The 27,809-nt window shown below is 48.1% G+C and overlaps 1 protein-coding gene across 4 annotated transcripts in view; it reads left to right on the forward strand.

The window, feature by feature from the left end:
• Positions 1–27,809, forward strand: part of LOC100073679 (xanthine dehydrogenase/oxidase-like) — a 40,069-nt gene that overhangs the window by 6,153 nt on the left and 6,107 nt on the right. For 2 of the 4 annotated variants that reach the window (XM_029051548.2, XM_029051551.2), the window contains 24 exons: positions 3,113–3,181; positions 3,539–3,625; positions 5,203–5,344; positions 6,026–6,118; positions 6,565–6,716; positions 7,137–7,230; positions 7,762–7,871; positions 8,285–8,454; positions 8,650–8,824; positions 10,471–10,554; positions 11,015–11,184; positions 14,052–14,175; positions 14,728–14,847; positions 15,155–15,257; positions 15,718–15,842; positions 18,474–18,607; positions 18,744–18,831; positions 19,487–19,573; positions 21,146–21,337; positions 21,777–21,922; positions 23,261–23,342; positions 24,171–24,266; positions 25,730–25,858; positions 26,696–26,770. In XM_029051548.2, coding sequence (XP_028907381.1) covers positions 3,113–3,181; positions 3,539–3,625; positions 5,203–5,344; positions 6,026–6,118; positions 6,565–6,716; positions 7,137–7,230; positions 7,762–7,871; positions 8,285–8,454; positions 8,650–8,824; positions 10,471–10,554; positions 11,015–11,184; positions 14,052–14,175; positions 14,728–14,847; positions 15,155–15,257; positions 15,718–15,842; positions 18,474–18,607; positions 18,744–18,831; positions 19,487–19,573; positions 21,146–21,337; positions 21,777–21,922; positions 23,261–23,342; positions 24,171–24,266; positions 25,730–25,858; positions 26,696–26,770 — 2,847 coding nt within the window. The remainder of the gene's footprint in view (positions 1–3,112; positions 3,182–3,538; positions 3,626–5,202; positions 5,345–6,025; positions 6,119–6,564; positions 6,717–7,136; positions 7,231–7,761; positions 7,872–8,284; positions 8,455–8,649; positions 8,825–10,470; positions 10,555–11,014; positions 11,185–14,051; positions 14,176–14,727; positions 14,848–15,154; positions 15,258–15,717; positions 15,843–18,473; positions 18,608–18,743; positions 18,832–19,486; positions 19,574–21,145; positions 21,338–21,776; positions 21,923–23,260; positions 23,343–24,170; positions 24,267–25,729; positions 25,859–26,695; positions 26,771–27,809) is intronic. The other 2 variants (XM_029051549.2, XM_039910181.1) reach the window with 2 other exon arrangements.

Below are 27,809 nucleotides of genomic sequence, written 5' to 3' on the forward strand. Positions count from 1 at the left end.
TGAACCCATCCCCGACTAAGCACTCATTTCCCTTATTCCCTTTTCCTTCTGTGTCGCTTATTCAGTTGAACCTGTACCCTTTTAGTACCCAATATTCACCCCTCCCTCGGCCCTATAGCACTTATTTACATAGCCATAATTCGTTTTAATTTCTAAACTGAAAGCTCCTTATGGGTGGGACACGTGTCTACCAACTCTGTTGTATTATTCTCTTCCAAGGGCTTACTACAGTGCTCTGCACACAGTAAGCACTTAATAAATACCATTGATTGATGGATTGGGGAGTTTGCAAAATGCTCTGTTACAAGGACACCTCCTCACCCAAAGACCCTTTTCTGCCAGAGAGATCAGAGATATCAGAGAGAACACTATGCTCAGTAGAGATGGAAAGCAGCACCCTGAGTCCTGAAAGAGGATAAGGACCTGGGAAGCTGCTTCTGGAAGGGATCTAAGCTTGGCGGCTTCCTTGCTAGACTCAAAAGTATCACCACAGACAGCCCTGGCTCTAAGCACGAATGTTACAGGAGTTCTAGCTGACAGGGTGGCTCTGGGCAGATCCTAGAACACTGGTCATAATGTAGGAGGCCAGAATGGGAGGTGTCATGTGTCTGAAGCACTTGGATGAAACTTCAGAGTATAGGACGGGGAGAACAATTCCCGTCTTGACTGCTCTACCTTTTAATATGGGCATCATCCCAGATGGAAAATATCCACTCACCTCCATTTCCCCACTGGTGGTTGCACCGTCTCAGAATACCAAGGCTCAAGAAAGGCGGAAGACCATGTGGAGAAGTTGAGAGAAGGGCGGTTTGGAGGGAGGGAGAAAAGGCTCTCAAATCCTCAATTAAGAGCTTAATATCTGCTAATCGCTGGGCTGGAAACAGAGCTATCACATCAGGTGCAGTGCCTGTCAGACCAAGAGGTACCCAACAGCTACTTACATTGCAATTGAAATGATTATAAAATGAAAGGTTTGCCTTCAAAATCTTAATTGTTTTTTTTTTTTTCATCAGGTATAACTGTCTTTTTGCTTTTCTTTCTTTCCCTCTCTGGTCCCAAGTAAGCCACACAAATGAGAAGCAGCATGGCTCAATGGAAAGAACATGGGCTTGGGATTCAGGTCGTGGGTTCTAATTCTGGCTCTGCCAAATCAGCTGTGAGACTTTGGGCAAGTTACTTCACTTCTCTGTGCCTCAGTTACCTCATCTGTTAAATGGGGATGAAGACTGTGAGCCCCACGCGGGACAACCTGATCACTTTGTATAATCTCCAGAGCTTAGAACAGTGCTTTGCACATAGTAAGCGCTTAACAAATGCCATCATCATCATTATTATTATTATTATTACTAAATCCTACCCTACTCATCCCCTCCTTCCCTTTTGCTATGAGACAGATGTTCCACTTTAAATAATAGATTCCAGATGCAAATGTATACGTTGGTTTCTCTTTTACTATGTAAATATATGTTTATTTGATTATAACAGATTAACCTTTTATTTGAATTAATATGAATAATAAAACACATCCATAGCCATGCGCTGAAATTTTAAGCATATCAAAGGCAAAAGTTTTAGTATGCTGAGAAATAAACAAACAGAACTTTTATTTTTCCTGAAATAATTCATCTTTTTCATTCTTCATAATTTTTACTAATTCTCCTCTCATCACAGACATTAATTTTTATATTGATATTTTGCATGGGGTTTGTAAATTTCTCTGTGGATGGATCAAATGTTAAGTGAACTGGATGCTTAGGTATTCTAGTTTATTTTATTTTTTATTGTTTTTGTTGTCATCATTTGACTATTCATTATCCTATCATGACAGTCATTACTTTTGTTATGTTGATATTTTGTGTGGAGTTTGTAGATGTCTCAGTCTGGATAATATTCTCAAAATCATTCAGCTAAATTGAAACTAAAAGGAGTTTATCAAATTTTAAATAGCTCTGGTTACTATTGAGGAGTAGATGGCCTAGTGGAAGGAACATGGGCATGGAGTCAGAGGACTTGGGTTCTAACTCTAATTACAGCTCTGAGTTTCTCCCCATCCTGACCATAAGTACAGGTGATTCCATTAAACACAGCAAATGAAAACTTTTGTTAAAGTGATAAAAGACTGGCAGTGGGTGAGCATATGTAAATTAGTCTTTCTTAAAGGTCACTTACAATCAACTTCTCTTTAAAGAGCTGCACATGGCTCACGATCTGTTATCCCCATTTTACAGGTGAGGGAACTGAATCTGGGACAGATGAAGAGATTGCCTATGGTCATAAAGCAGGCCAGTGTCAAGTTCTCCACCTTCAGGACTCCCAGTCCTGGGTGCTTTCCTCTAGCTGTATGTAAAAGAACAGCTGCCCTCTGGTACGGGAGCCAACCCTGGGCTTCTTCTTCTCCCTCTCCTCCTCCTTCTCCCTTTTCCTCTCCCCCTCTTCCTCCTCCTCCTTCTTCTTTTCCCTCTCCTCCTCCCTCTGCAGTTCTGGACCAGAAGCCAGAACTGGGTTTTCCTGCTAAGAACTCGGAGACCATTAGCACTGCTCTATGCACTTGTATCTCTACCCCTTAAGCACTTGATATTCAACCCACTTTCAACTTCATGGCACTTATTTATATTTCCTTACACTCTGCCATTTCCCCTTCTGCAATTAATTTTAAAATATGTCTCCCCTTCTAGATTGCAAACTCCTTTTGGGGAGGGATGGTGTCTACCTATCTTTTTTTGTGGTATTTTTTAAGTGCTTACTATGTGCCAGGCATTATACAAAGAACTAGGGTAGATATAAAGTAATCAATTTCAACACAGTACGTGTTCCACATGGGGCTCACAATCTCAATCCCCATTTTACAGATGAGGTAACTGAGGCAGAGAAAAGTTAAGGCCAAGGTCATGCAATAGACAAATGGTGGAGCTGGGAGGAGAACTCAGGTGCTGCTGACTGCCAGGCCCATACTTTATCCACAGGGCCATACTGCTACTCTATTATAGTGTACTTTTCTGAGCATTTAGTGCAGTGCTCTGCACCCAGCAGGCACTCGATAGGTGCCACTGATTGACTGATAGAAATTTCAGAGGAAATAGCCATTTCCCCATTTGGATGCTTGTCTCTTCAGGATGTGGGATGCTGTGAGGGAAAAGGAAAGAACCCAAACTGCTGCCTGAATGAAAAGGAAGACAATTCGGTAGGTGGGACCTGGTCCCCCAATCTGTCCCCCATCTAGGAGACTCTGCAATTGCCAGGCTGCCCGTGTTGGTAGAATGTAGCTGTGCCAGCTGCCAAATGGGCTCAGGAGACAGAAGAATCTGCAGAATCTGCAGGACAACTTCCTTCTGTTCAGGTGACAAATAATAGAAAATACGAGCACCATCCAGGAATGGTCACTGACTCCTAAAATATTTCCCATCTCTTCCTTACATTCTTCCCCTCGGCCTGGCCCAATTTGGTCTTCCCTGGGGTAGGGCAGGGCTCTTTGATGAAGGAGGGTGTGCAGACTGTTGACATGAAGATGCTAAACCCACTAATCCCTTTGTTCTGGCAGGTCACACTCTTGCAGTCCCTGTTCAATCCTGAGGAATTCATGCCCTTAGATCCCACTCAGGAGCCCATCTTCCCACCGGAGCTGCTGGTAGGAAATCTTCCGGGGGGAAAAGAATCAACTACTGGGACTCGGGTGGATGAAAGCTATAGTTAGATAGTGGAAGCTTAATCCCTGTAAGAATAATTATTAATAATAATGTTGGTATTTGTTAAGCGTTTACTATGTGCAGAGCACTGTTCTAAGCGCTGGGGTAGGTACAGGGAAATCAAGTTGTCCCACGTGAGGTTCACAGTTAATCCCAATTTTACAGATGAGGTAACTGAGGCACAGAGAAATTAAGTGACTTGCCCACAGTCACACAGCTGACAAGTGGTAGAGGTGGAATTCGAACCCATGACCTCTGACTCCCAAGCCCGGTCTCTTTCCACTGAGCCACAATTATGGTACTTGTTCGGCACTATGTGCCAAACATTGTTGTAAGCGCTGAGGTAGATGTCCCACATGGGGCTCATAGTCAGCGTGGCTCAGTGGAAAGAGCCTGGGCTTCGGAGTCAGAGGTCATGGGTTCGATTCCCGGCTCTGCCACTTGTCAGCCGTGTGACTGTGGGCAAGTCACTTAACTTCTCTGTGCCTCAGTGACCTCATCTGTAAAATGGGGATTAACTGTGAGCCCCACGTGGGACAACCTGATTCCCCTGTATCTTCCCCGGCGCTTAGAACAGTGCTCTGCACATAGTAAGCGCTTAACAAATACCAACATTATTATTATTATTATTATTAATTCCCATTTTACAGATGAGGTAACTGAGGCCCAGTGAAGTGACTTGCCCAAGGTCACTAGTGGACAAGTGGCAGAGCTGGGATTAGAACCCAGGGCCTTCTGATTCCCAGTCCCATGCTCTACCCACTAAGCTATGCTGCTTCTGTAGAAGCCCCTTCTCAGCCCCACTCTCTGCCTAGGGTCTATGTACAGCTGGGGCCACTTCCAAATCCTGCTCCTTGCCTGGAACCAATATGTAGCTAGAGTCTACTGAGCTCTGAAGAATCAGCTGTGTGTCCTGTGTTCTGCCCTATTTGCATTTCCAGTCATCCATAACCTTCTCAACTTGGATGGCTCATCCCCACCTCAAGCTGATCTAGGGCCACCAACTAACTGCTGATGCTCCTCAACCTTCAACCCAACCAGTATCTCTTTTCCTGCCGTCTGACCCCTCCCTCTGCTCTGGGCCCCCTTCACAAACAGACCACATTGAGAACAAAAACCTCCCCTGTGGTGGGGTTCCTGCAGTCAGGGTTTCCATATCCACCATTGTGATTCCATCTTAACTGTCATCAAACCCGAAGCCTTTTGACTCAGTTCTCCAAAGCCCATTCTTCCGATCCTCCTTCTGCACTCTGGGCACTTCCTATCTATACAAACGCCTCCTTTGAACTCCTGTCCTGTCTGTCCATTTCCTGTCCCTTCCAAGGTCGTTCACATACATATTCTAACCTGCCACCTGATAAAGCTTATTGGGAGCTAAATGGTGATGTCCCAAGGGCCTGGGGATACCTGGGAAAACCAAGAGAGAGGAAAATTGGTCCAGTTGGAAGATAAGAGATTCTTGACCTGGCCAAAGGCTGGTCCCAAATGCAGTAAAACGTAAGATGAAATCTTATTCCAGCAGCTCAGAAATGCCCCTCGGAGGCAGCTTTGTTTCCAGGGGGAGCGTGTGAGGTGGATCCAGGTAGCCACCCTGAAGGAGCTGCTGGACCTCAAAGCTCAGCACCCGGAAGCCATGCTGGTGGTGGGGAACACCAAAGTGGGTAAGAGAAGACTTTATCCTTGGAGCCACAAAGTTGCATCTGTGTCTTCCTGGATCAGGGCCCAAATTCAGTCGACCCGATTCTGCCAGTCCCACAGCCTCGCTGAGCCTTTGAGCAACTCTGCTCCTTTTCTAGCCACTTTTATGGCAAACCGTTGGGCGGGAAGCAGAGCCAGGGAAGCCAAATGTTCAGGTGCCCTCGGGAGGTCTGTGCTGCTGAAAAGAGGAAATGGGGAGGGGAGCAGAGAAGGCTAAGGTCAGCTCCCTCTGTCCCCAACCCCACTGGGCCTTGGCACACAATAGGCTCTTTGAAGCCCTTGTTCCTACTGCTTGCTGGATCTGACAGCTTTGCCAGTAGGAAGTTGAAAACATTCTGGACAAACCTGGGTTTGTCTGTCCAGGCACGGTCCATGGAGTCAACCTGCACCTCAGGCAGCCACATCTTGCTATGGGAAAGACACAGAAGTATAGTGGGCTTGACTGGGAGCCCAGCTGCCGGGTGATCTCTGCCCCATGTCCAAGGAGCTGCTGGAGAGGAGGCCTGAGCCCCATAGTGTCCTGGAGCAGGGTCTGGGACAAGCCCTGTGACCTGTTCTGAGGCTGGAGCACCACGGGCCCTCGGCAACCCGGAGACCAGCAGGGTGACTGGGACCCATGGGGTTTGTCCTTCCTTCCCTTCCAGGGATTGAGATGAAGTTTGAAAACAAAGTGTACCCAGTCCTAGTTTGTCCGGCCTGGATCCCTGAGTTGAATGCTGTGGAGCACGGAACAGAAGGTGAGAGAGGGCCCCATGCCGTATCCGGGGAAGAAGCCTCAACCTTGGCAAATCCCCTAGCCTCAGTATTTCCATCTGTACAAACCCACACATCTGGATAAGAACTCTCTAGACTTTGTGATCACCACAGATCCAGTCCCCTAGCAGGGGGAGGGTTGCGTTACTCCGCCTCTCACCAGAGTTGGCCCCTAGAAGTGTCCGTGGATGTCTGGGCTTCATTTCTGGACTTGAGGGCCTCCCAGGAACTTCCTGTCCCAACCCCTGCTTCGAAAGATGACCCAAGCTTCCCCTGACTATTACCCATAGCAGGCTTTGTGAATATTTCAAGGTGGGAGAGTCTGTATGAAACTCTTCCTTGTCCCAGCCTGCTCAGATGAAGGTGAAGGAGTTTGGGGAGCCGCGAGGTGCTGCAGGTCCATCAGGGGGCACTGTCTCTCCATTCACAGGCATCTCCTTCGGCGCCTCCTGCACCCTGAGTTTCATGGAAGAGACACTGGCAAGTGCCGTGACCAAGCTCCCCGCCCACAAGACGGAGGTGTTCCAGGGAATCTTGGAACAGTTACGCTGGTTTTCTGGGAAGCAGATCAAATCAGTTGCGGTGAGGGCCTATGCCCAAGCTTTGGGCTGTGTTTGGGATCAGCCACTCACAATACATCTCCCTGTCTCAGTGACTCAGGGTCCCGTTCCTCTCCTCCTTCTGATAGAAAATGGGACCAGGAGGAGAATAATTCAGAGGTTGCTAGGGAAAAGCCAGAAACTAGGAATCAAGCACCGACTCTGACTCCCCTCCACCCCAAATCTTGACCTTTCTTTTCCCGCCCAAGTTTCAGTGGGAGCAGCCTGAAGAGGAGCATGACACTCCTGCTGTTGCCCTTGTTGTGCCGGGGGTAATGTAGCTGGAGTGTGAGCTCCTGTTTGGGCCAGCTCCACGGGCCTGAGCCAACCAACAAGCTCCTACCCCAATTCCCCAGCGATGAACCCTGGCCCCTGACTCCACATTCTGCTTCCACGTTCCTAGTCCATCGGGGGAAACATCATGGCCGCCAGCCCGGCTTCAGACCTCAACCCCTTGTTCATGGCGAGTGGAGCCCAACTGACATTGGTGTCCAAAGGTGAGTCACATCAGCTCTCCAATGGGATGGCTTGAGGGAGGAGGAACTGGAAGGAGAAACCAGGAACAGACTATTTCTCAGGGTTCATAGTGGACAGGTCTGGTCTGACTGTCCCCTTAGGGACGGAGTGAGCTGTGATGCTCAAGGCCACGCTGAGCCAGTTACAGGTCTCGGGGCACACCCCGAGTCTCATCTGCCCACTTCGAGGGGAGGGTCAACAAAGTGAATTTCCCCACTGGGACCACAGGATTGGCCCAGAGCCACAAATTGGGAAAGCGGAATTAAAACAATGAAAAACCTCCTTGTCACTAATCCCAGGGACCCAGTTGGACATTTTTAGTGTCTCTAGATGGAGGAACCATGATCCAGTTCTCTCTGAGACATCTTCTCCCATTAAGCTGATTGCCTCCTTACTTCAAACCTTCCCTGCACTTAGACCCTACACATCTCATACTGGGGTTAGACACCAAGCTGACAGAGTGCCATGGGAACTCTGTTTGCTCCAGCCTGAGGTTTGTTGTTGCTTCCCAGGAAAGAGAAGAACCATCCAGATGGATCACACCTTCTATATGGGCTTTGGAAAGACAATCCTCACCCCAGAGGAGATACTCCTCTCTATCCAGATCCCCTACAGCAGAGAGGTAAGGGCAAGAACCAACTGGACCAGGATGCTAGTGTCTCAGCTGGTCATATGAACTCAAATCCTGGGCCTGTCAGTAAGCTAAAGTTGCTTGCTTCTTGCACTAATGACCAGTCTTTGATCCATCACTCTTACCATCTTTGAGGAATTATTCCTCTGTGGGTCATGGTCAGGATGAGCAATTCTCTGGATCAAATCTCCAGCCTGCTGAAATTGTCATTATTTGCCCTTTATTTGAAGGGGCTAAAGATCCAAGGAGCGACGAAGGAGGCTGGGATAAGGGTGGATCTATGTTCATCCCCGTTCCTCGGGGAGAGCCCAAAGTCATACACTTTATTGCTCTGATATTTATTTCTTCCTCAAACCATTCTGGTTGCCCCATGGTGTTGGAAGTTGGTTTGTTGTTTGCTCTAGGATGAATACTTCTCTGCCTTCAAGCAAATCTCCCGTCATGATGTGACCTGTGGAATGAGAGTCCTGTTCAATCAGGGTACCATCCAGGTGCAAGAGCTGGAGATGAGTTTCGGGGGATTGGGAAATAGAATCCTGCAGGCCCCAGAGACCAGCAGAAAGCAGACAGGAAGGTAAGGGAATCCCAAATGGCCATCCTGTAATGGAGCTGGTGGGTAGAAGAGAGCCCTCCACTAACGGATTGGCAGGGTTCACTGCTGTTCCGTCTGCCATTTTCTCACTTTCCTGGGCTGCCATGGAATGGAACCTCTGCCTTCCATCCCTCCCTTGGGCCTCTCTCAGGTTTTCCCTTCTCTTTCCCCGGGCAGGGACTGGGACGAGTCGTTGCTGGTGGATGTGTGCGCTGGGCTGGAGGAGGAGCTCCGCTTGGCTCCCGATGCGCCGGGTGGAAAGGTGGAGTTCCGGCGCACGCTCACCCTCAGCTTCTTCTTCAAGTTCTACCTCACCGTGCTCCTGAAACTCAGCAAGAAGAGTATGAGAGGGGTCAGTTGTGCTTGGCCTGGTCAGAGCAGAGACTGTCCAAGTCCTCTGGTCCCTTTCCTCCCCCATCCCACCCTTTTTGACTCCCTTCTACCTCCTCTGATCCACTTCCTCCTTCTCTCTAACCACAGTCTCCGCTGCTTTAATCCCACCCTAGAAATGGGGACCGGGATCCATCCCTTTCACTCGGGAACACAGGGGGAATCCTTTCTTCCCCCTTCCCTCCCTCCTTCCTTTTCCCTGCTCTCTTATTCACTCTGCTTCTTCCTCCATTTCCTCTCTCGTAATTCAGCTCGCCTGACTCCGGGTGTCTGCGCCATTCTACAGTGAGAGAGGGGAATGGAGAGAGGGAGGACAGGTGTGTGAGAGTTCAAGGGGAGCCGTCACTCAACCAGTGCTATCTATGGGGAAGCAGCATGGCATAGTGGATAGAGCATGGGCCTGGGAGTCAGAAGGTCCTGGGTTCTAATCCTGCACCACTTGTCAGCTATGTGGCCTTGGGCAAGCACTTTACTTTTCTATGCCTCACTTACCTCATCTATAAAATAGGGATTCAGACTGTGAGCCCCATGCGGGACAGAGATTGCGTCCAACCTGATTTGCTTCTAGTGGTTAGTACAGTGCTTGGCACATAGTGAACACTTAACAAATGCCACAATTATCATTATTATTATTATTAAGCACTTTCAATTTGCCAAGCCCTGGATAAAGTGGCTGGGAGAGTAAAATAAAACTAGTGGGTATGTTCCCTGTCCTCAAAGATCTTAAAACCTAGTAGAGGAAGACAGATACTAAATTCATTGCAGATAGGAGAAAGAAGGAAAAGTGAATATGTATCTGAATTCCTGCTTATGCAGAAAGTAGGAAAGATGTGTAAAAAATTGTTCTGTGAGTGTGCAAATTGGTAAGGGCTTAGGTGAAATGCTGGGGAAGAAGTAGGATAGGTATAAGGTGGGTAGTTAAGAAATCAATTGGTGAAGGCTTCCTAGAAGAGATGGGCTTTGAAGATGGGGAGAGCACTGCTCTTTCAAGTTTGGAGGGGGAGGAAATTCCAGGCAGAGGGTAGGGAGAGAGCAAGAGGTTGACAACAGGATGTTAATCTTGCCATTTCCCTCCTGTGCCATCTGTTTTTGCTGCTCTTGCTTCCATGTGAGTGTCCCATAGCTCATCTATCCCCATCATCTCCCTCCTGGCATTTCATTTCAGGTACATGTCGGAACAGTACTTTTTTCTCGATCTTTCCCACTGCTGCCCAGTTGGCTGAAAACGAGGTGCTGGGAGAGGAGGGTAGAGAGACTTTTGTTGACCCTATTGATTGGGCAGGGGCAGATCTCCGTTCCTTGGCTGATTACCGAATGCTTAGCCCACCAGCCTGGTGGGGAGAGGGATCTCAGCCCATTCAGTCCGAGCCCTTGTAGCTCTCTCTATGGATCCTCATGGAAAGAGAAATTTCCCCACGGCAGAGACCCCAGCCACCATACTTAAAGGGTGGGCCAGCTTTTCTAGAATGTGAAGTACAGAGAGGACCAAGCGAGGTTGTGAGGGTGCTGAGGGAAGGGACTTGAGGAAAGTAGGGTCAGCGGAGGAGAGAAACATTGAAAGGGGCAAATATATGACCTATCTTGTGCTCTGCTCTCTGTCCCATGCAGAAGTGTGACAAACTGGACCCCACCTGTGTCAGCGCCACTTTTCACTTTCACAAAGATCCCCCGGCCAACGTCCAGCTTTTCCAGGTAAGGGGAGGTACCCCCAAAGTGGACAACTCTGAGTCGAGGTGGCTGGAGAATTTAGAAATATGTTTGGTGAGTGGTGGTGGGGTGCTGGGGGATGGGGGCCTCAGGAAATAATCCAAATTGACTGCATACCTCTCAGGGGACGAGGGCAGACTTAGATTCAGGTTTATATTCAACCTCTCCCTGAATCACCTCCCTCTTATCACCATTCCTGCTTACACCTCTGCCTGTGTTCATCATGGCCATTTCCTGATTCTTCCTCCCACAGCCCAGTGGTGGGGGGAATGGAATTTTTCCCATCCTGCCTCCCTTCTGTTGTCTCCAACATCCTCCCTGCCTTCTCCTTTCCTCACTCCCTTCGTCATCCTGTCGAAGGGTTCGGAGCTTGGCTGCCAGAGTGACCCAGGAAACCTTCCCATGGATTTTTCCCAGACCCTGATTGGCCCTGTTTTGATTCCAGGAAGTGCCAAGAGGGCAGTCTGAGGAAGACATGGTGGGCCGGCCTCTGCCCCACCTCGCAGCTGCCATGCAGGCCTGTGGAGAGGCCGTGTACTGTGACGACATCCCCCTGTATTCCAATGAACTCTATCTGTGGCTGGTGACCAGCACCAAGGCCCACGCCAGGATCAAGTGAGTGTGGCTGAGACTTGGGCATGTTGGGGTCAGGATCACTGCCCCAAAAGGACCACGATGGGGCCACTAATGCTCAGGCCCAAGGCACCAGTCTGAGAATACCCCATGATGCAATGTGATAAGTCAGAGAGTGGGTGTGACTCACATCCTTGGGGTGATCACAGAAGGCAAAATGATAATATGCAGTGAATGTTGTAATTATCCCTCGTCACTCTGGAGGGAATCCTGTTTAATTGAGAGGATTGGAGGGAGTGGAACTGGGTGATTAGAGCACTGAGTCAGAAACTCGGCATCCCCTTGCTACCTCTCTGAGATCCCCCGCTACAAGTCATAGAGCCTGAAACTGAGTCGAAGGAAATATTTCTAGGTGACCGAAGGGGGCTCTGAAGCGAGGTAGTGTTTGAGCAGAGTGGATTATCACCATTTTCCTCTCTCCATTCACTCGGGAGATGGTAGAATTCTATTTGTGGGTTGAGCCAGGAAACTGGCATCTATCATATGTCACACACGTGAACCATGGAGCGAGGAGTCGGGAGAAACAGGATCGAATGTTGGCTCTACCACTTTACTATTAGATCTTATGCAAGTCGCTTCACTTCTCTGTGCATCAGTCTTATCCTCTAACAAAATAGGGATAAAATACCTATTCTCCTTTCCCTTAGACTATTAGCCCCATGTGAGACAGAGGCAGTATCTAATATGCTTATATAATTTCTACCCTGGTGTTTAGTACAGTGCTTGGCACACCGTAAGAACTTAACAAATGTCACAACTATATTATTATTATTATTATCAGTAATAATAACGATATAAACCATCTGGGACAAACACCTTCTTTCACCTGCCTCTGTCTCCCCCTTCCCGCCATACCTTGTGGTTAAATTATTTTAGTATTCCAGGCACCTTGCTATTAATTGGTTCTCTGCTCTCTTCTGTTTGCCCGGCGAAATGTCACCAAACAAATATAGTTCCCGGCTTCTAAAATAATGAAGGAATTTGTCAAGTGCTTACTGTGTATCAAACATTGTTCTAAGCTCTGGGGTAAATACAAGCTAATTAGGTTGGACACAGTCCCTGTCCCACATGGGACTCAGGGTCTTATCCCCATTTTACAGATGAGGGAACTGAGGCTAAGAGAAGTGAAATGACTTGCCCAAGCTCACACAGATGGCAGAACTGGGTTAGAGCCCAGGTCCTTCTGACTCCCAGGCCCGTGCTCTGTCCACTATGCCAGTCTTGGCTCTGATTCTGCCCTGGACAGATCCAGAGAAAGAGTCTCAGTTGCTCCATCTGCAAAATGCCATTTGTTCAAATGATATGCCAACACACTACAAGAATCCAGGAAGGGGCCACTAGGTTTTTGAATTGCTGAATTGGAAGGACCACAATGTATTTGTCACCAAAGAAGGCCATGAGACTCCATGCAATGCTGAGTGGGTGGCGGATGTTCCAGTGACGCTTATGAAGACCACGGTCAGTAAACTATAACATCGAAGTGAAAAGCAAAGGAATCACATCTGTAGGCTTTTCCAATAAAAGCTGTTAGTGAGTCCTGTACGTGTTATTAAATAGTCTTCTAAACAAGATAATAGTTTTCAGGGGTAGTTCCTTGGTAGTCTCTTGGCAGTTTTACATGCTTCGAACTTGAGGCTTCCCCAATTTCTGAAGATCCACAGCTTCTATTTTAGTTTACATATTGAAAAGGTACTTATTGGCAGGAGTAAACCAAGAAGGCAGTTGCTTCTGTGATCAAGTGTTTGAGTTTGTGTTTGTTTCAGGATGTCGTCTTTAACTTGTTTCTCCTATCAGGGCTGGAAAAAGGTGGTGGTTCTTTCCGAGCAAAGAGTTGCTTGTTTATGGTAGACTTGTGAAAATTCTGTTTGTGAAGCTGGTCAAAAGAGAATGAGAGTTAAATTTTCAGATTTTGCCCTCTGAGGTTGGAAACTCTTCAGTGAGCTATTGGGGGTGCCAGGGGCCTGCAGAAAGGATGACGGCTGGGTCTGGTGTCAGTAGAGTTGGATTCTAGTCCTGGTTCTACTTCTAACTCAGACGACTTTGGACAACTTAACTTCTTGCATTTCAGTTTCTGCATGTGTACAGCAGGAGTAATTCCTGCTCACCACTTCCTCATTGGAATGCTGGAAAAACAAAATGAATTAGTGTGTGTGAAAACACTTAGAGCTTTTAGAAAGATAAGTCCAAGAAATAATTCTATTTCAGTTTCTCAGCTTGATGGAGACATTACTTGTAACAGCATGCATGCCCATAGTCTTCTTTGGAACCAAAATCTGCTAGTTGTGACAGTTCTAAATTGATCCCAATGAATAATGAATTCCAAATCTCCAACTCTGTAATACTTTATTGTATTGTGCTGTAGAATGACCTAAGTCTCCGCACGTTCATTTTTTGTTGGCTGTACTTTGTGATGGAAGGCCTTCAATCTCCACATTTTAACCTCTGTACTAGCCCCTTATTATATATGTATCTTTAAATGATTTATTATAAATTACTTATTCATATTATTGTCTATCTCCCCCTATAGACTCTAAGATCATTATGGGAAGGAAATATGTCTGCTAATTCTCTTGTATTATACTCTCCCAAACTCTTAGAACAGTGCTCTGCACATAGAAAGCACTCAGTAAATACCATTGACTGATTGATTGATTGCTGGGTCTGGCTGGAGGGGACTGATAGTGCAGCCACGAGGGCTGGGGTCCTGGCAGTGCTAACTCCTGTGATGAGGGAATTGGGTTCCCTTGGCTCTGCCAGGACTGACCCAGCCCAGGCCTGTAGAACGAACGGCCTTCCACCGAGATAGAGGGTTGGTGTTTCCTCCCCGCTTACGTGACTCCTCCCCACAGATCGATCGATACGTCGGAAGCCCAGAATGTCCCCGGATTTGAGTGCTTCCTCTCGGCCGACGATATTCCTGGAAGTAATATCACTGGGCTATTCAGTGATGAAACAGTCTTTGCTAAGGATGAGGTATGGTGTGGAGTGGAAGGAGATACTCCCCAAGTATCTAAAGAGGGAAGCGAGAGGCATTTTCATTCGGTTGGAAATTGGCCTGTGGGCATGGAGGGGGAATCAGTGGGATTGGAACCAGTCTGGAGATATCCTCCTGGGGGAGGATGAAGGAGAAAGTTGAGGTGACATCCTGTAAGGAGCCGTAAACTGACTAGGACAGCAAATACTTCAGGGCTGTTGTTGGAAAACCGATTGGAGTTTCTTGGCTCCTGAAAGCTTCTGTGCCTCAGTTACCTCATCTGTAAAATGGGGATTAAAAGTGTGAGCCCCACGTGGGACAACCTGAATATACTGTATCTACCCCAGTGCTTAGAACAGTGCTTGCCACATAGTAAGTGCTTAGCAAATACCATTATTATTATTATATTATTATTATTTCATTGGTCAGATGGAAAGTCAGGCCCATGGCATTGAGGTCCAGAACCAAATCAGTACTTTTAATCAGAATAGGTATCACATATATATATATATGCCATTGGAAGCTTGGTAAAGGAGTCTGTGTGCCTGTAGGTCACTTGCATCGGGCACATCATCGGAGCTGTGGTGGCCGACACCCCTGAGCACGCCCAGAGAGCTGCTAGAGCCGTGAAGATCACCTACGAGGAGCTCCCTGCAATCATCTCGATCGAGGTGGGCTAGCCTGGGCCCTGGTCTCCCAGCTCCTTGGGACCCCACCATCCACCCCAAAATGCTTTCCCATTCAGTGATTGCTGGTCATGGGGCTCATCACCTCTGCGTAGCTGTGGAGTTTACTCTGGAGGAAGAGGCTGCCCCTTTGCTGCTGAACTTCACCCTTCCAGTAACTCCCTCTCTCTACCCCAGTGAGCATTATGAGCGAGAGATAAAGGGCGCTACAGCTCTGAGAGTTTCTCATCCTCTTTCCCTTCTTGCTCTTCCAACCACTATGATAACCCAATGTTCCACTCTTGTTTTTCAGGACGCCCTGAAGGAGAAGTCATTTCATACGGGTAACTTTCTGCTGAAGATTGAGAAAGGAGACCTCCAGAAGGGATTTGCTGATGCTGAACACATCCTCGAAGGTGCCGGGGGGAATGTTTTAGAAGTATCACAGAGGCTGAGCTTTGTCTGAGAAGATGACATATAATTACCACAGCCTCAATGGAAATCTCCCCCATATTGCTGAATCCCTGAGCTCCCAACTGTAAGGGGCCAAAAGAAGTCACTCAGTCTCTCCCTCTGCCTCCAGGCAGGACTCCACCAATGCCAGTCAATCAGACAGTGTTTTCCCTGTTCCTGATAGAGCGACCTAAGGGAGGAGATTCCATGGCTGAACATGATCATGTCTTTCGTGAATCAGCACCTCAGAGGAAGGTTTTTCTCTCATTCAATCCAAAACTCTCCTGATGTTACAGGGTCCTTTTTTTCACCAAAAGAATGATTCCTTCAAAGTGGCCGAGCTTGCTGAGCTCCCCAGCTTACCGACTGGTCCAGATTCAGCCTCTGTGCTACTGATGGCTTTATCTCCCATTGCCTCTCTAGGAGAGGTCTACATAGGTGGACAGAAGCACTTCTATCTGGAGACTCACTGCACCATTGCGGTCCCCAAAGGAGAATCAGGAGAGATGGAGCTCTTCGTGTCCACCCAGAACATAAACGTGACACAGGTGACCAACTGGCCATGTTGGACTTTGGAGAACAGAGGATGGAAAAGAGGGAGAAGCAGAAAAGGATGCCAGAAAGATATGACTACTTAAAGGGCCCGTGACCTGAGCCCCTTTTCTGAGTCCGTTATCCCCCCTTTTCCCCAGGGAAGCAGGGGCTATGGAGATCCTCCCTCTTCATTACCCCTCCATGTCCCTCCCTCTGACTGCCCTGCTGTCCCAGATCACCTTACGACACTCATTCTCATCTCTCCTCTACTCCTCCTGGCTTCCTCTGTCCCTCCCCATCAAGCCAAAACTCCTCCAATCACCTCACGGTTCTCCACCACCTCACCCCACCTTACCTGTCTGCTCTCTTCACTGCCTCTTCGCTCTCTCTGTTCCTCCCAAAGAAATCTCTTAACTGTACTTTGATTTCAGTATTCCCTCCTTCCCTCAAGTAGCATGGCTTAGTGGAAAGAGCACGGGCATGGGAGTCAGAGGTTGTGGGTTCTAATTCTGGACTCGCCACTTAGCTGTGTGACTTTGGGCAAGTCACTTAACTTCTCTGTGCTTTAGTTACCTAATCTGTAAAATGAGGATTAAGACTGTGAACCTCATGTGGGTCAATCTGATTACCTTGTATCTACCCCAGTGCTTAGAACAGTGCTTGGCACATAGTAAGCACTTAAATACAATTATTATTATTATTATTATTATTATCACCTTGCTCATGCCACCCTCCTGGCTTGAAACACCTGTCCCCCACTCCCTCCATCAGAGAAGTCACAGGTCTTCTTACATCCCAATCTCTCCTCTGTCAACAAGGATTCCCCAATTCATTTCCAGCACTCTATGCTGTCTAAGCCCAACACTCACACTGGGGAAGGTATTTATACCTATCCACAACACTCTTGTATATATGTCTATTAAATTATATGTTCAATTATACACTCCACCTATAAATATGGAGTGTATAATTATAGTATATTATATAATCATATTATTAATAATATATAATATATTATAATTATAGGATATGCATTCATTCAATGTCATATTTATTGAGTGCTTACTGTGTGCAGAGCACTGTCCTAAGCACTTGGAAAATACAAATCCTCAACAAAGAGAGACAGTCCCTGCCCAGGGCTCACAGTCTGGAAGAGGAGGAGACAGATGTCAGGAGAAGTAAACAGGCATCAATAGCATCAATATAAATAAATAGAATGATAGATATATATATACCTCATTAGTAGAAATAAATAGAACAGTAAATATGTACATATATACACAGGTGCTGTGGGGTGGGGATGGGGGTAGAGCAAAGGGAGTGAGTTGGGGTGATGTGGAGGGGAGGGGGAGCAGAGGAATAGGGGGGCTTAATCTGGGAAGGCCTCCTGGAGAAGGTGAGCCTTCAGTAGGGCTTTGAAGTGGGGAAGTGTGATGGTTTGGAGGATTTGAAGAGGGAGGGCATTCCAGGCCAGAGGTAGGACATGGGCCAGGCGTCGAAGACTAGACAGGAGAGAACGAGGCACAGTGAGAAGATATGTATTTATTATATATGTATATGTACATACCATTTATATATACTATATATTTGTCTCCACACTTCAAAGCATACAATCCTCTGGTCAGGGACTACTTTCCATGTGCACTATAATTAGTCAATCAGGCAGTTATATTTATTGATCCCTTACAGTGTGCAGGGCGCTTGGAAGAGTATGATATAACAATTATAATAATGATATTTGTTAAGTGCTTATGTGTGAAGCACTGTTCTAAATGCTGGGGGGAATACAAGGTGATCAGGTTGTCCCATGTGGGGCTCACAGTCTTACCCCATTTTACAGATGAGGTAACTGAGGCACAGAGAAGTTAAGTGACCAGCCCAAAGTAACACAGTTGACAAGTGGTGGAGCCGGGATTAGGACCCACGACCTCTGACTCCCAAGCCCGTGCTTCTTCCACTAATACCTGATACATTCCCTGCCCAAAATGAGCCTACTGTCAAGAGGGAGAGACACACAATTAAATATAAATAAATAAATTACAGACATGTAACTAAGTACTGTGGGGCTGGGAGTGGGAATAAATAAAGGGAGCAAGTCAGGGTGATGCAAAAGGGAGTGGGAGAAGAGGAAAGGAGGACTTAATCAGGGAAGGCCTCTTGGAGGAGATGTGCCATTATAGCAAGTGGCCACTCAATATTATTGCGACTGCTCTTACTACAGTTTGAACTGCTGAAGACTTGGGGTGGGGATAAGGTTATCTGAAAGTCCAGCATCACCACCCTCAATGGCATGTGTCAAGTGCCTAGTTTTTCATTCATTCACTAGTATTCAATACTTCCCCAGAGCACTTCCTAGGCCCATAGAAATGTAGAGCAGAATACAAGACAATTCCTGCCAGGGCGGAGCTTACAGCCTAATGGTGCCAGGCCTGAAGAGACTCTTGGCTATGTGGACTGGAAACATCTGAGCCTGGCCCAGGGTAGAGCCTGAATTTACCGCTAATGAACATGGTGAATTTAGGTCAGGTTCCTTCCTCCTCCATTAGGCTCCCAGCTGCTGGTCTGGAAACAGTCCTGGCTGGTATAGGCTTCGTAAGTGTTGACCTTGATGCCCGGACATTTTCAGGGGTGTCTTCTTTCCACAGCGTTATGTTTCCAAAGTCTTGGGTGTCCCACCAAACCGGATTTTAGTTCATGTGAAGAGACTGGGAGGAGGTTTTGGAGGAAAGGAGTCCAGAACCACTATATTATCCACAGTGGTGGCCGTCGCCGCACACAAGTAAGTGCCCAGCACAGGCTCTGGGGGGTTAGCAGGCTTTATGGGGAGCAGCGTTCCTGTGGGATCCCAGAGCTGGGCTCGGAATTGGGCCTGAGAGAAGCCTGGAGAGTGGTAAAGGTGGCGGTGTCTCTCGCAGGACCGGCCGGCCCGTACGCTGCATGCTGGACCGAGATGAAGACATGCTGGTGATGGGCGGGAGGCATCCCTTCATGGCCCGCTATAAGGTATGGGATGGAGGGGAGCCCTGACGGGGCTGGCAGCAGAGAGCACTTAAGATGGAATGAGTGGGACAACTGAAGGCTGCAGAGTCCCAAAATGGGAGCGTTAAAGTGTGGCTCTTCCGAGTTTCTTCAATTATGCCCTGGGCAGGCTCCTTTTTGGGAGGGTGGCCCAGAACATAAGCACCTCGGTCTGCCACGAGATGGCAGTGCTATCCTCCGGGAAACACAGGAAATCCACGATGGGGGACCAGGGCCCTGTCACCAACTCAAGATAATTCAGATTCAGTTTCTTTACCTTTCTGCTCCTCAGTTTCCCACGCTGGGAGATGAAGTCGGTGGTGGTGGAGGCTGAGTGTCATCCACTCTGAAAATCTGAAAATCTCTCCAAGACAGAGTATTCTCATTACCGGTATTACACTGGGACCGGAGTTTGGGCTGCTTAGGTGAAATGTCCCCAAGTTTGCAGCTTCCACCAACCCTATGCGGATCCCCGGGATGAAGGCAGTTTTTAGATATGGCTCATCTCCCTTGCAATTTCCTTCTTCAGGAGTAAGTGAGTGGAGAGGAATAGAGAGTCGATGTATTAGGACACACCAGTGGTTGAGGGAGCTCCAGAAGTTTCCCTTGACTCCCTTCTTCTCTTTTGTTTCCCTATTAGGTTGGCTTCCTGAAGAATGGGAAAGTGGTGGCTTTGGAAGTTGAATACCATAGCAATGCGGGAAACAGCATCGATCTCTCGAAGAGTGTAAGAAGGGCCCCAAAGTCTGGAATCTTGGTGTGGTAGAGGAAGCTACAAGTTGTCCCCCAAATGCTAAGGAACTGACATTGAAGCCAGGGCAGTGTGGGTTGTTGTTTTTTGTGGGTCATTTTAGTAGAATTTATTTACCCACACAATATGTGCAAACCACTGTTCCAAGCATTTAAGTGACTAAGCAGATCGGACATAATTCCTGTCCTAAACGCGGCTCATATGCTAAGTAACTGGTTCCTTGGACTGAGAATCAGAAGATTGGGACTCTGTTCTAGTTTGTGGAGATAGGTGGGGGTCTGGGACAAGTCTGTGTCACTGGAGCCACAATCAATGAGCTAGATTCTCCCCTGACCACTGAGGAGCACCTGTTCTGCAAGAATGAGGGAAGAAGATTGTGTTGTTTCATCTTGAAGCTGTGTTCAGAGACTGAGGATTCTCAGAGGTGCTGTCACCAAACATGATGCTTTCCAGATGGCAGGAAACTGTCATAGAACCAGCAGTGTGGACCTGGAGAATTCCTGGGTGCCTGTGACTAGTTCTAGTCTGCTTCCTCTTGTGCTGCTCTGGGCCATATCTCCTGACTGCAAGGTTCTGGAAGGACTTGGTGGGATGTAGTCTTGCCACACTGGAAAATTGCAGACTGAGAAGGGCTTTGATTGAAGTTTACCCAATCGTGAAGGTTGTTGACATAGCCAACAAGGAGTTGTCAGTCATCAAATCTCACATCAACAGAATGGTCGAGGGGGTGGGCGGGAATCCTAGAAAGCCTGACTCTGGTAAACTCAAGCAAACTCTAGACTGTAAATTCCTTGGAGGCAGTGATCGTGCCTACCAACTCTATTGTAATTTACTCTCCCAAGCAATTACTACAGTGATTTACACTCAGTAAGCACTCACCAAATACCATTGATTGACTGACCAAACGAAACACTTTTCCACACACGAAGTGGTAAATGCACAGAATCCTTTACTACAGGAAGTTGTGCAGGTGAAAATTATCTGTAGGTTCATGAAAGTAGAACAAATTCATGGACGAGTGGCGAGTGGTTTATAATAGAGTACCAGGGGGAATGGGGATGCTAAATGGTCCATTGATAATATATAGTATAGATGAAAGAAGAGGTTAACACTTACTAACTATAGTGGAGGATTGAGCTAATTGTCTGTAAAGGGCTCTGAGCTCCACAGGAAAATCTTCCACGGACTATCCCATCTACAGTCTATTGTATTTATTGGTTGAGTTTCTGCCTCAAGGGAGCCCTTCTGCCTCCAGCCCAAATGTGTCCTGCCCAGATTTAGAGCAGCATGTATCTTCCTCTCTGGAGCCTGTCATTTAAGCTTTAGTTTGGGCTGAATGCCTCCTGCTACAGAGCTGCTAAAGTAACCTTTGAAGCTCACCTGCAGCAAGCAGGCTCTCCTCACCAGGAGAGGGTTTCCATGGTATAATCCCAAAGCCTGGAAACTCACATCAGTCACATTTAAGGATTTTCATTACTCAGAAGACTTTTCTAGAGGAGCCAGTGGATAAACATATAACTCTTTCCTGTCCTGTATCTCCCTTTCCAGATTATGGAGTCAGCTTTATTCAACATGGACAACTGCTATAAAATCCCCAACATCCGGGGCACCGGAAAACTTTGCAAGACCAACCTGCCCTCCAACACGGCCTTCCGGGGCTTCGGGGCTCCTCAGGGAATGTTCATCGCTGAGTCCTGGATGAGTAAAATTGCTGTGAAGTGTGGCCGCCCACCTGAGGAAGTAAGAGCCGGAGACAAGGACTTGGGACAGACATTCTGAGGAGAGACTTCACTCCTGTCACTCCTCACAGAGACACACTAATTACTCCCTAAAATGGAGAGAAGGTTGATTGAGGGGCATTTGGAAGAAGGGGAGAGGGAGGTGATTAGATTGTGAACCCGCTTTGGGCAGGAATTGTCTCTATCTGTTGCCGAATTGTACATCCCAAGTGCTTAGTACAGTGCTCTGCACATAGTAAGCGCCCAATAAATGCTACTGAATGAATTGGGATAGTTTAGAGGAGGGAGAGAGGGACGTGGTTGGAACAGTTTTGGTGCAGGGGAGAGGGAGGTGGTTGAGATGATTTAGGAGGGGGCAGAGAGAGTGGGATATGCCCACCGGGCTGGGCCAAGGCTCCTGTGTTCCCTGCCACACTGAGCCTCTGTCTGCCTTGGGACAGGTGCGGAGGCTGAACATGTACGAGGACGGGGACCTGACTCACTTCAATCAGAAACTGGAGGGGTTCATGGTGCCTCGGTGCTGGTCCGAGTGCCTGGAGAACTCCCAGTACCATGCCAGGAGGATGGAGGTTGAGACGTTCAACAGGTCAGCAGGGGAGCAGGGAGGAACCATCCCTGGGCAGTGCGGCCTGCTGTGACCATCCATCTTCCTCTAAGCTGAAGGAGGGAAGATAAGAATAATAATAATAATGTTGGTATTTGTTAAGTGCTTACTATGTGCCGAGCACTGTTTTAAGCTCTGGGGTAGATACAGGGTAATCAGGTTGTCCCACATGAGGCTCAGAGTCTTCATCCCCCTTTACAGATGAGGGAACTGAGGCACTGAGAAGTCAAGTGACTTGACCAAAGTCACACAGCTGACAGGTGGCAGAGCTGGGATTAGAACCCATGACCTCTGACTCCTAAGCCCGGGCTCTTTCCACTGAGCCAAGCTGCTTCTGGGCAAGATAAGCACTCAAGACCCAAGAACATTTGGGCGTTTTGACCCCGGAGAATTCTGGAGATGCTTTTCATTTGGGGAGCAGGATAGAAGAGCCCAGGGTGATGAGCTGCAGTCACCCCATGTTAGCTCTAATGACTCCCCAAGGCCCCATCTGGCTTACCATGTCTCTGGGTAGGAAACACTAGCTAAGTGACACAGACATGCACAAATGCAGCTTGGCCTAGTAAAAAGAGCTCAGGCCCAGGGGTCAGAGGACCTAAGTTCAGCGTGGCTCAGTGGAAAGAGCACGGGCTTTGGAGTCAGAGGTCATGGGTTCGAATCCCAGCTCAGCCACTAATCAGCTGTGTGACTTTGGGCAAGTCACTTAACTTCTCGGTGCCTCAGTTCCCTCATCTGTAAAATGGGGATGAAGACTGTGAGCCCCATGTGGGACAACCTGATTCCCCTGTGTCTACCCCAGCGCTTAGAACAGTGCTCGGCACATAGTAAGCGCTTAACAAATACCAACATTAATTAATTAAGTTCTAATCCCAGCTCTGCCACTTGCCTGCTGCGTGACCTTGGGCAAGTCACTTAAGTTCTCTGTGCCTCAGTTACCTCATCGGTAAACTGGGTAGTCTGTGAGCCCCATGTGGGATGGGGACTCTGTCCAACCTGATCATCTTGTATTTACCCCAGCACTTAGAAGGGTGCTTGTTTGTCCCATAGAAAGCTCTTGTCAAGTATCATAAAAAAAGAAAATTCAAGGAGAAAGCAGGCTGCCTGTGCTGGAGTAGAGGAGGCGCGGTGAGTTCCCGGTCCTTGGAGCTTGCAGGAATGCTGGATCTGCTCTAGGGAAACTGACATGCTAAAGATAGAATACCTCCCCACTGCAAACCCTGAGCTGATTCTGCAGCCCACTCACTCCTGGTTTGCTGTTAAGTCAGTGAAAGAAAATCAGTGCATAATTAGAAAAAGACTAACATTATTGCTTCTCCCTAGGGAGAATGCCTGGAAGAAGAGGGGATTGGCTATAATTCCCACCAAGTTTTCAATAAGTATTGGCATCCCGTTCCTGAACCAGGTAATTGTCTTCTCCTTTGCTAGATGTGCTCACAGGGATGGGGCTCTACCTATACTGTTGAAAGTCATCAGACAACATGTCTTTATGTCAGGTCCCCAGAGTGCCTAGCATTGTGCTAAACTCTTAGGCTACAAGAAGACACAATCTTCCTCCAGGAGTTTTCAGATGAATACAGGAGGCAGGAGAGACCCATTCAATCGATATAATGACGAGATGATGATTACTAGGAAACACAGGGCTTCTGATTGAGAAATGGGAAGGATAAATCAGAGACTGCTTCCTGGAGGAGGTTTCCGATAAACCAGGATTTAGGAGGGGAAAGAGGAGGCTAAGCAAACAGAGATGAGATAAGGTTGTTCCTTGCCTAAGGTCCAGCCAGGAAGTAGTCTTGTCTGCAGGCTGGCAGGCCACAGATTGGGCAGGAATTGAGTAGGTTGCAAGGGTAGGGCCAGCTGGAAGGTTGACTGCAGTTTGAAACTTCAGCCTGCGGCAAGAATATGAATTATAATGTCTATGGTCAATGTGTAAAATATAATTCTGTTATATGGTCCTCTCCCAAATGGTTAGTACACTATTCTGCATGCACTAAGCACTTGATGAATATGAATGATAGTCCATGGGAATCTGCTGTCTGAGAGTAGCTGAGTGGTTTTAATTCACTGTTTGGCACTGCCTGAATGCTGCTTTCCTCTTCTGGGCTGGTCCTTGAATTTGAACTGGGGATTTTTAGTTGGCTCTGCAGCATTCAGTTGTCAGCCTGGGGCCCATCTGACACGGTCCTAGTCTGGACTTGGGATAATGCTGCTCTCCTCCAATCTTTCCCTGCAGGCTGGGGCCCTGGTGCACGTGTACACAGATGGCTCTGTGCTGCTCACCCATGGGGGGATTGAGATGGGCCAAGGCCTGCACACCAAGATGATCCAGGTAAGCAGCCTGGGCAGTTCTGTCATACTTTCCTCACACTTGGCAGGCTTCTCAGTCTGCAGCTGTGGCTGCAGGGCCATACTTTGATCAAAATGGAGAGTCTTCTTAACATAATTAAAAACTTCTCACTCTAGGCTTCGAGGCTCTCCATCACCTTGCCCCCTCCTACCTCTCCTCCTTCCTCTCTTTCTACCGCCCACCCCGCACGCTCCGCTCCTCTGCCGCCCACCTCCTCACCATCCCCCGTTCTCGCCTATCCCGCCGTCGACCCCTGGGCCATGTCCTCCCGCTGTCCTAGAATGTCCTCCCTCCTCACCTCTGCCAAACTAATTCTCTTCCCCTCTTCAAAACCCTACTTAGAGCTCACCTCCTCCAAGAGGCCTTCCCAGACTGAGCTTCCCCTTTTCCCTCTGCTCCCTCTGCTCCCCCTCTACCCTCCCTTCACCTCCCCTCAGCTAAACTCTCTTTTCCCCCTTTTCCTCTGCTCCTCCCCCTCTCCCTTCCCCTCCCCTCAGCACTGCGTTCGTCCGCTCAATTGTATGTATTTTCATTACCTTAGTTATTTTATTAATGAGATGTACATCACCTTGATTCTATTTATTGCTATTGTTTTACTGAGATGTTCATCTCCTTGATTCTATTTATTGCTATTGTTTTTGTTTTTGTCCGTCTCCCCCGATTAGACTGTAAGCCAGTTAATGGGCAGGGACTGTCTCTATCTGTTGCCGATATATACATTCCAAGCACTTAGTACAGTGCTCTGCACATAGTAAGTGCTCAATAAATGCTATGGAATGAACAATAATAATAATAATAATGGTATTTGTTAAGCACTTACTATGTGCCAAGCACTGTTCTAAGCACTGAGGGAGATACAAGGTAATCAGGTTGTCCTACATGGGACTCACAGTCTGAATCCCCATTTTCCAGATGAGGTAACAGAGCCACAGAGAAGTTAAGTGACTTACCCAAAGTCACCCAGCTGACAAGTGGCAGAGTCAGGATCAGAACCCATTACCTGATTCCCAAACCCGTGCTCTTTCCATTAAGCCAGACTGCTTCTCATCCATGTCACACCCTGGCAGTCAGGTGAATGAGTGCTCAGAGCCAGAGGATTAAGGCCCAGTCCCACTGAACAGTCTCTGCAAAGTTATTCCGGTGTGGTTCCTGTGACCTGCAGTGCTCCCAACCCCAGTCCCTCCTGGATGCAGGCAATCCTTCGAGATTCCACCCTCAGCCCCCAACCTAAAAAGAAAGGGTCTAGGAACCAGCTCACCAACCCCATGATGGGCAGATGGGGAGACATTCAGCCACGACTGAAAGGGCTGGAGGCCGAAGGAAGGGATGTGGTGGGGTGGGATGGGGAGGGTTGAAGGCAAGGCAGGAACAATCTCCAGCATTTCACACTGCCATGACAGCTGTGACATGTGACACATGTGTGACAGGAGCTTCTCTTACTGCAGGTGGCCAACAGAGTCCTGGGAATCCCAATGTCCAAAATCTACATCAGCGAGACGAGCACCAACACAGTGCCCAACACTTCTGCAACATCCGCCTCCCTCGGCACAGACCTTAACGGGATGGCTGTCCAGGTATGGACATGGCTGAGATGCCCTGCTTTCTGTACTGGCTCATGGTGGCAGGGAAGGAAGAATGAGTTTCCCAGGATGTATGGCCAGGCCCATGCATTGAAGTTTACCATGTGGGGCATCTGGTGCTTTTGGGGCTTATCATGTGCTTGCTCCCAGTGGGAGAAATGGAGAACAGGGGTAGCGGAGTGGGAGCACCTTCCAGGGGAGGGAAGACAAGGTGTGTAAGGAAGGCAACGAAAGCTGCTGCTACCAGGATCTCAGAACCAGCAAATAGAAACCCAGGGTTCTCCTGGTCTTTCACCTGCTAGCCTGGTGTCCATGGGCTGAAACGGAAGTTCATGCACTGCCTTCATATAGAGAAGAATTGTTGATGATGACCTTGGCCACTAACCATCCCACCCATGTTTCTCCACACTGTGCCCTCAAGGGGGCATCCCAACCTCCATATTTGCCTCACTCGGGTGCCCCCCTGTGGGCCTGGCAGTTGCCGGTGCAAAGCCTAGCTAGCTGCCAGCTGTAGCTCTGTACCCCTGGACTGGACCTGGGTAGTCCCAGAAGGTCCTGGAGTTTTCCCAAAGTCAGAGAGTTGCAGATCTGGGTTGCCCAGAGGCCAGCCCACAGGCCATATCACCATGGTCCTGGCTGTGGAACACATAGCTTCCTGCTGTCTCTCTGGGGTCACCTAGTAAATTCCAGTTCCCCATAGGAGGGTTGGCCCATCTGGACAGGCTGGTGTGAGGGTTCTCCTCCCTGGGTCCCTTCTGGGGAGGCAAGGGTTGTCGGGGTTAGTGAGCAGTGTGTCTGTGTGTTTGTGTTTGTGTGTGTGTGTCTTTACAGGCAGCGTGTAAAACTATTCTGGAAAGGCTGAAGCCATTCAAAGACCAAAATCCTAATGGTTCCTGGGAGGACTGGGTGAGTGTCTGGGATTCCTACTCAGGCTGGCCCTGAACGGGGGTGATGGGTTCAGAAGTCAAAACAAGTGGACCAACAAGTGCTTATGAACGGGGTCCTTCACACCTCACCATCCCTGGCTCCCAGCCTTTCTTTTCGGCTTTTGTGCCAGGATGTTTTGTGCCAAGAAGTCAGCAAGAGGCTGAGGCTCTGGAGTCCTGGACAAGAACCAGGGTTGGTTGGTTTCCCGGTGAATGTAGCCAGCCAGACTGGACCATACAGCCCCTCCAGGTTGTTCTTTATTCATTCTTTCATTCAATCATATTTATTGAGCACTTGCTGTGTACAAAACACTCTACCAAGCACTTGGGAGAGTACAATACAAAAACTAACAGACACGCTCCCTGCTCACAACGAGGTCACAGTCTAGAGATGGAGAGAGACACTGATATAAATAATTTGCAGGTATATACTTATGTGCTATGGAGACGGGAAGGAGGATGAATGAAGGGAGCAAGTCAGGGTGACACAGAAGGGAGTGGGAGAAGAGGAGAGGAGAACTCAGTCAGGGAAGACTTCTTGGAGTAGCTGTGCCTTTAATAAAGCTTTCAAGTAGGGGAGAGCAGTTAACTGATATGAGGAGGGAAGGCATTCCAGGCCAGAGGTAGGATCTGGGTGAAAGGTCAGCAGCAAGATTAAAGAAGATTGAGGTACAATGAGAAGGTTAGCATGAGAGGAATGAAGTGTTCGGGCTGGGTTGTAGTAGGAGAGTAACAAGGTGAGGTAGGAGGGGGTAAGGTCATTGAGTGATTTAAAGCCAGTGGTGAGGAGTTTTTGTTTGATGATCTGATCTGAATCATTTACTTTTGCTGTCTATATTGCCTGCATTCACTGGGAGGTTGCTCTACTCTTCATTTTTCTTCGCACAAGAGATGAATGGAAGAGATGAACATTGGTCCTGCCGTAGTGAGGGACCAGTTTCTCTGTTGGTACCTTCTTTTTGTGTCAAGGGCAAACCCCCGTCTCCCTCCTCCCAACCTCTACTGCAGTCCCAGGCAGG

Source organism: Ornithorhynchus anatinus, chromosome X1 (assembly GCF_004115215.2).
Source record: "Ornithorhynchus anatinus isolate Pmale09 chromosome X1, mOrnAna1.pri.v4, whole genome shotgun sequence".
Taxonomy (NCBI): Eukaryota; Metazoa; Chordata; class Mammalia; order Monotremata; family Ornithorhynchidae; genus Ornithorhynchus; species Ornithorhynchus anatinus.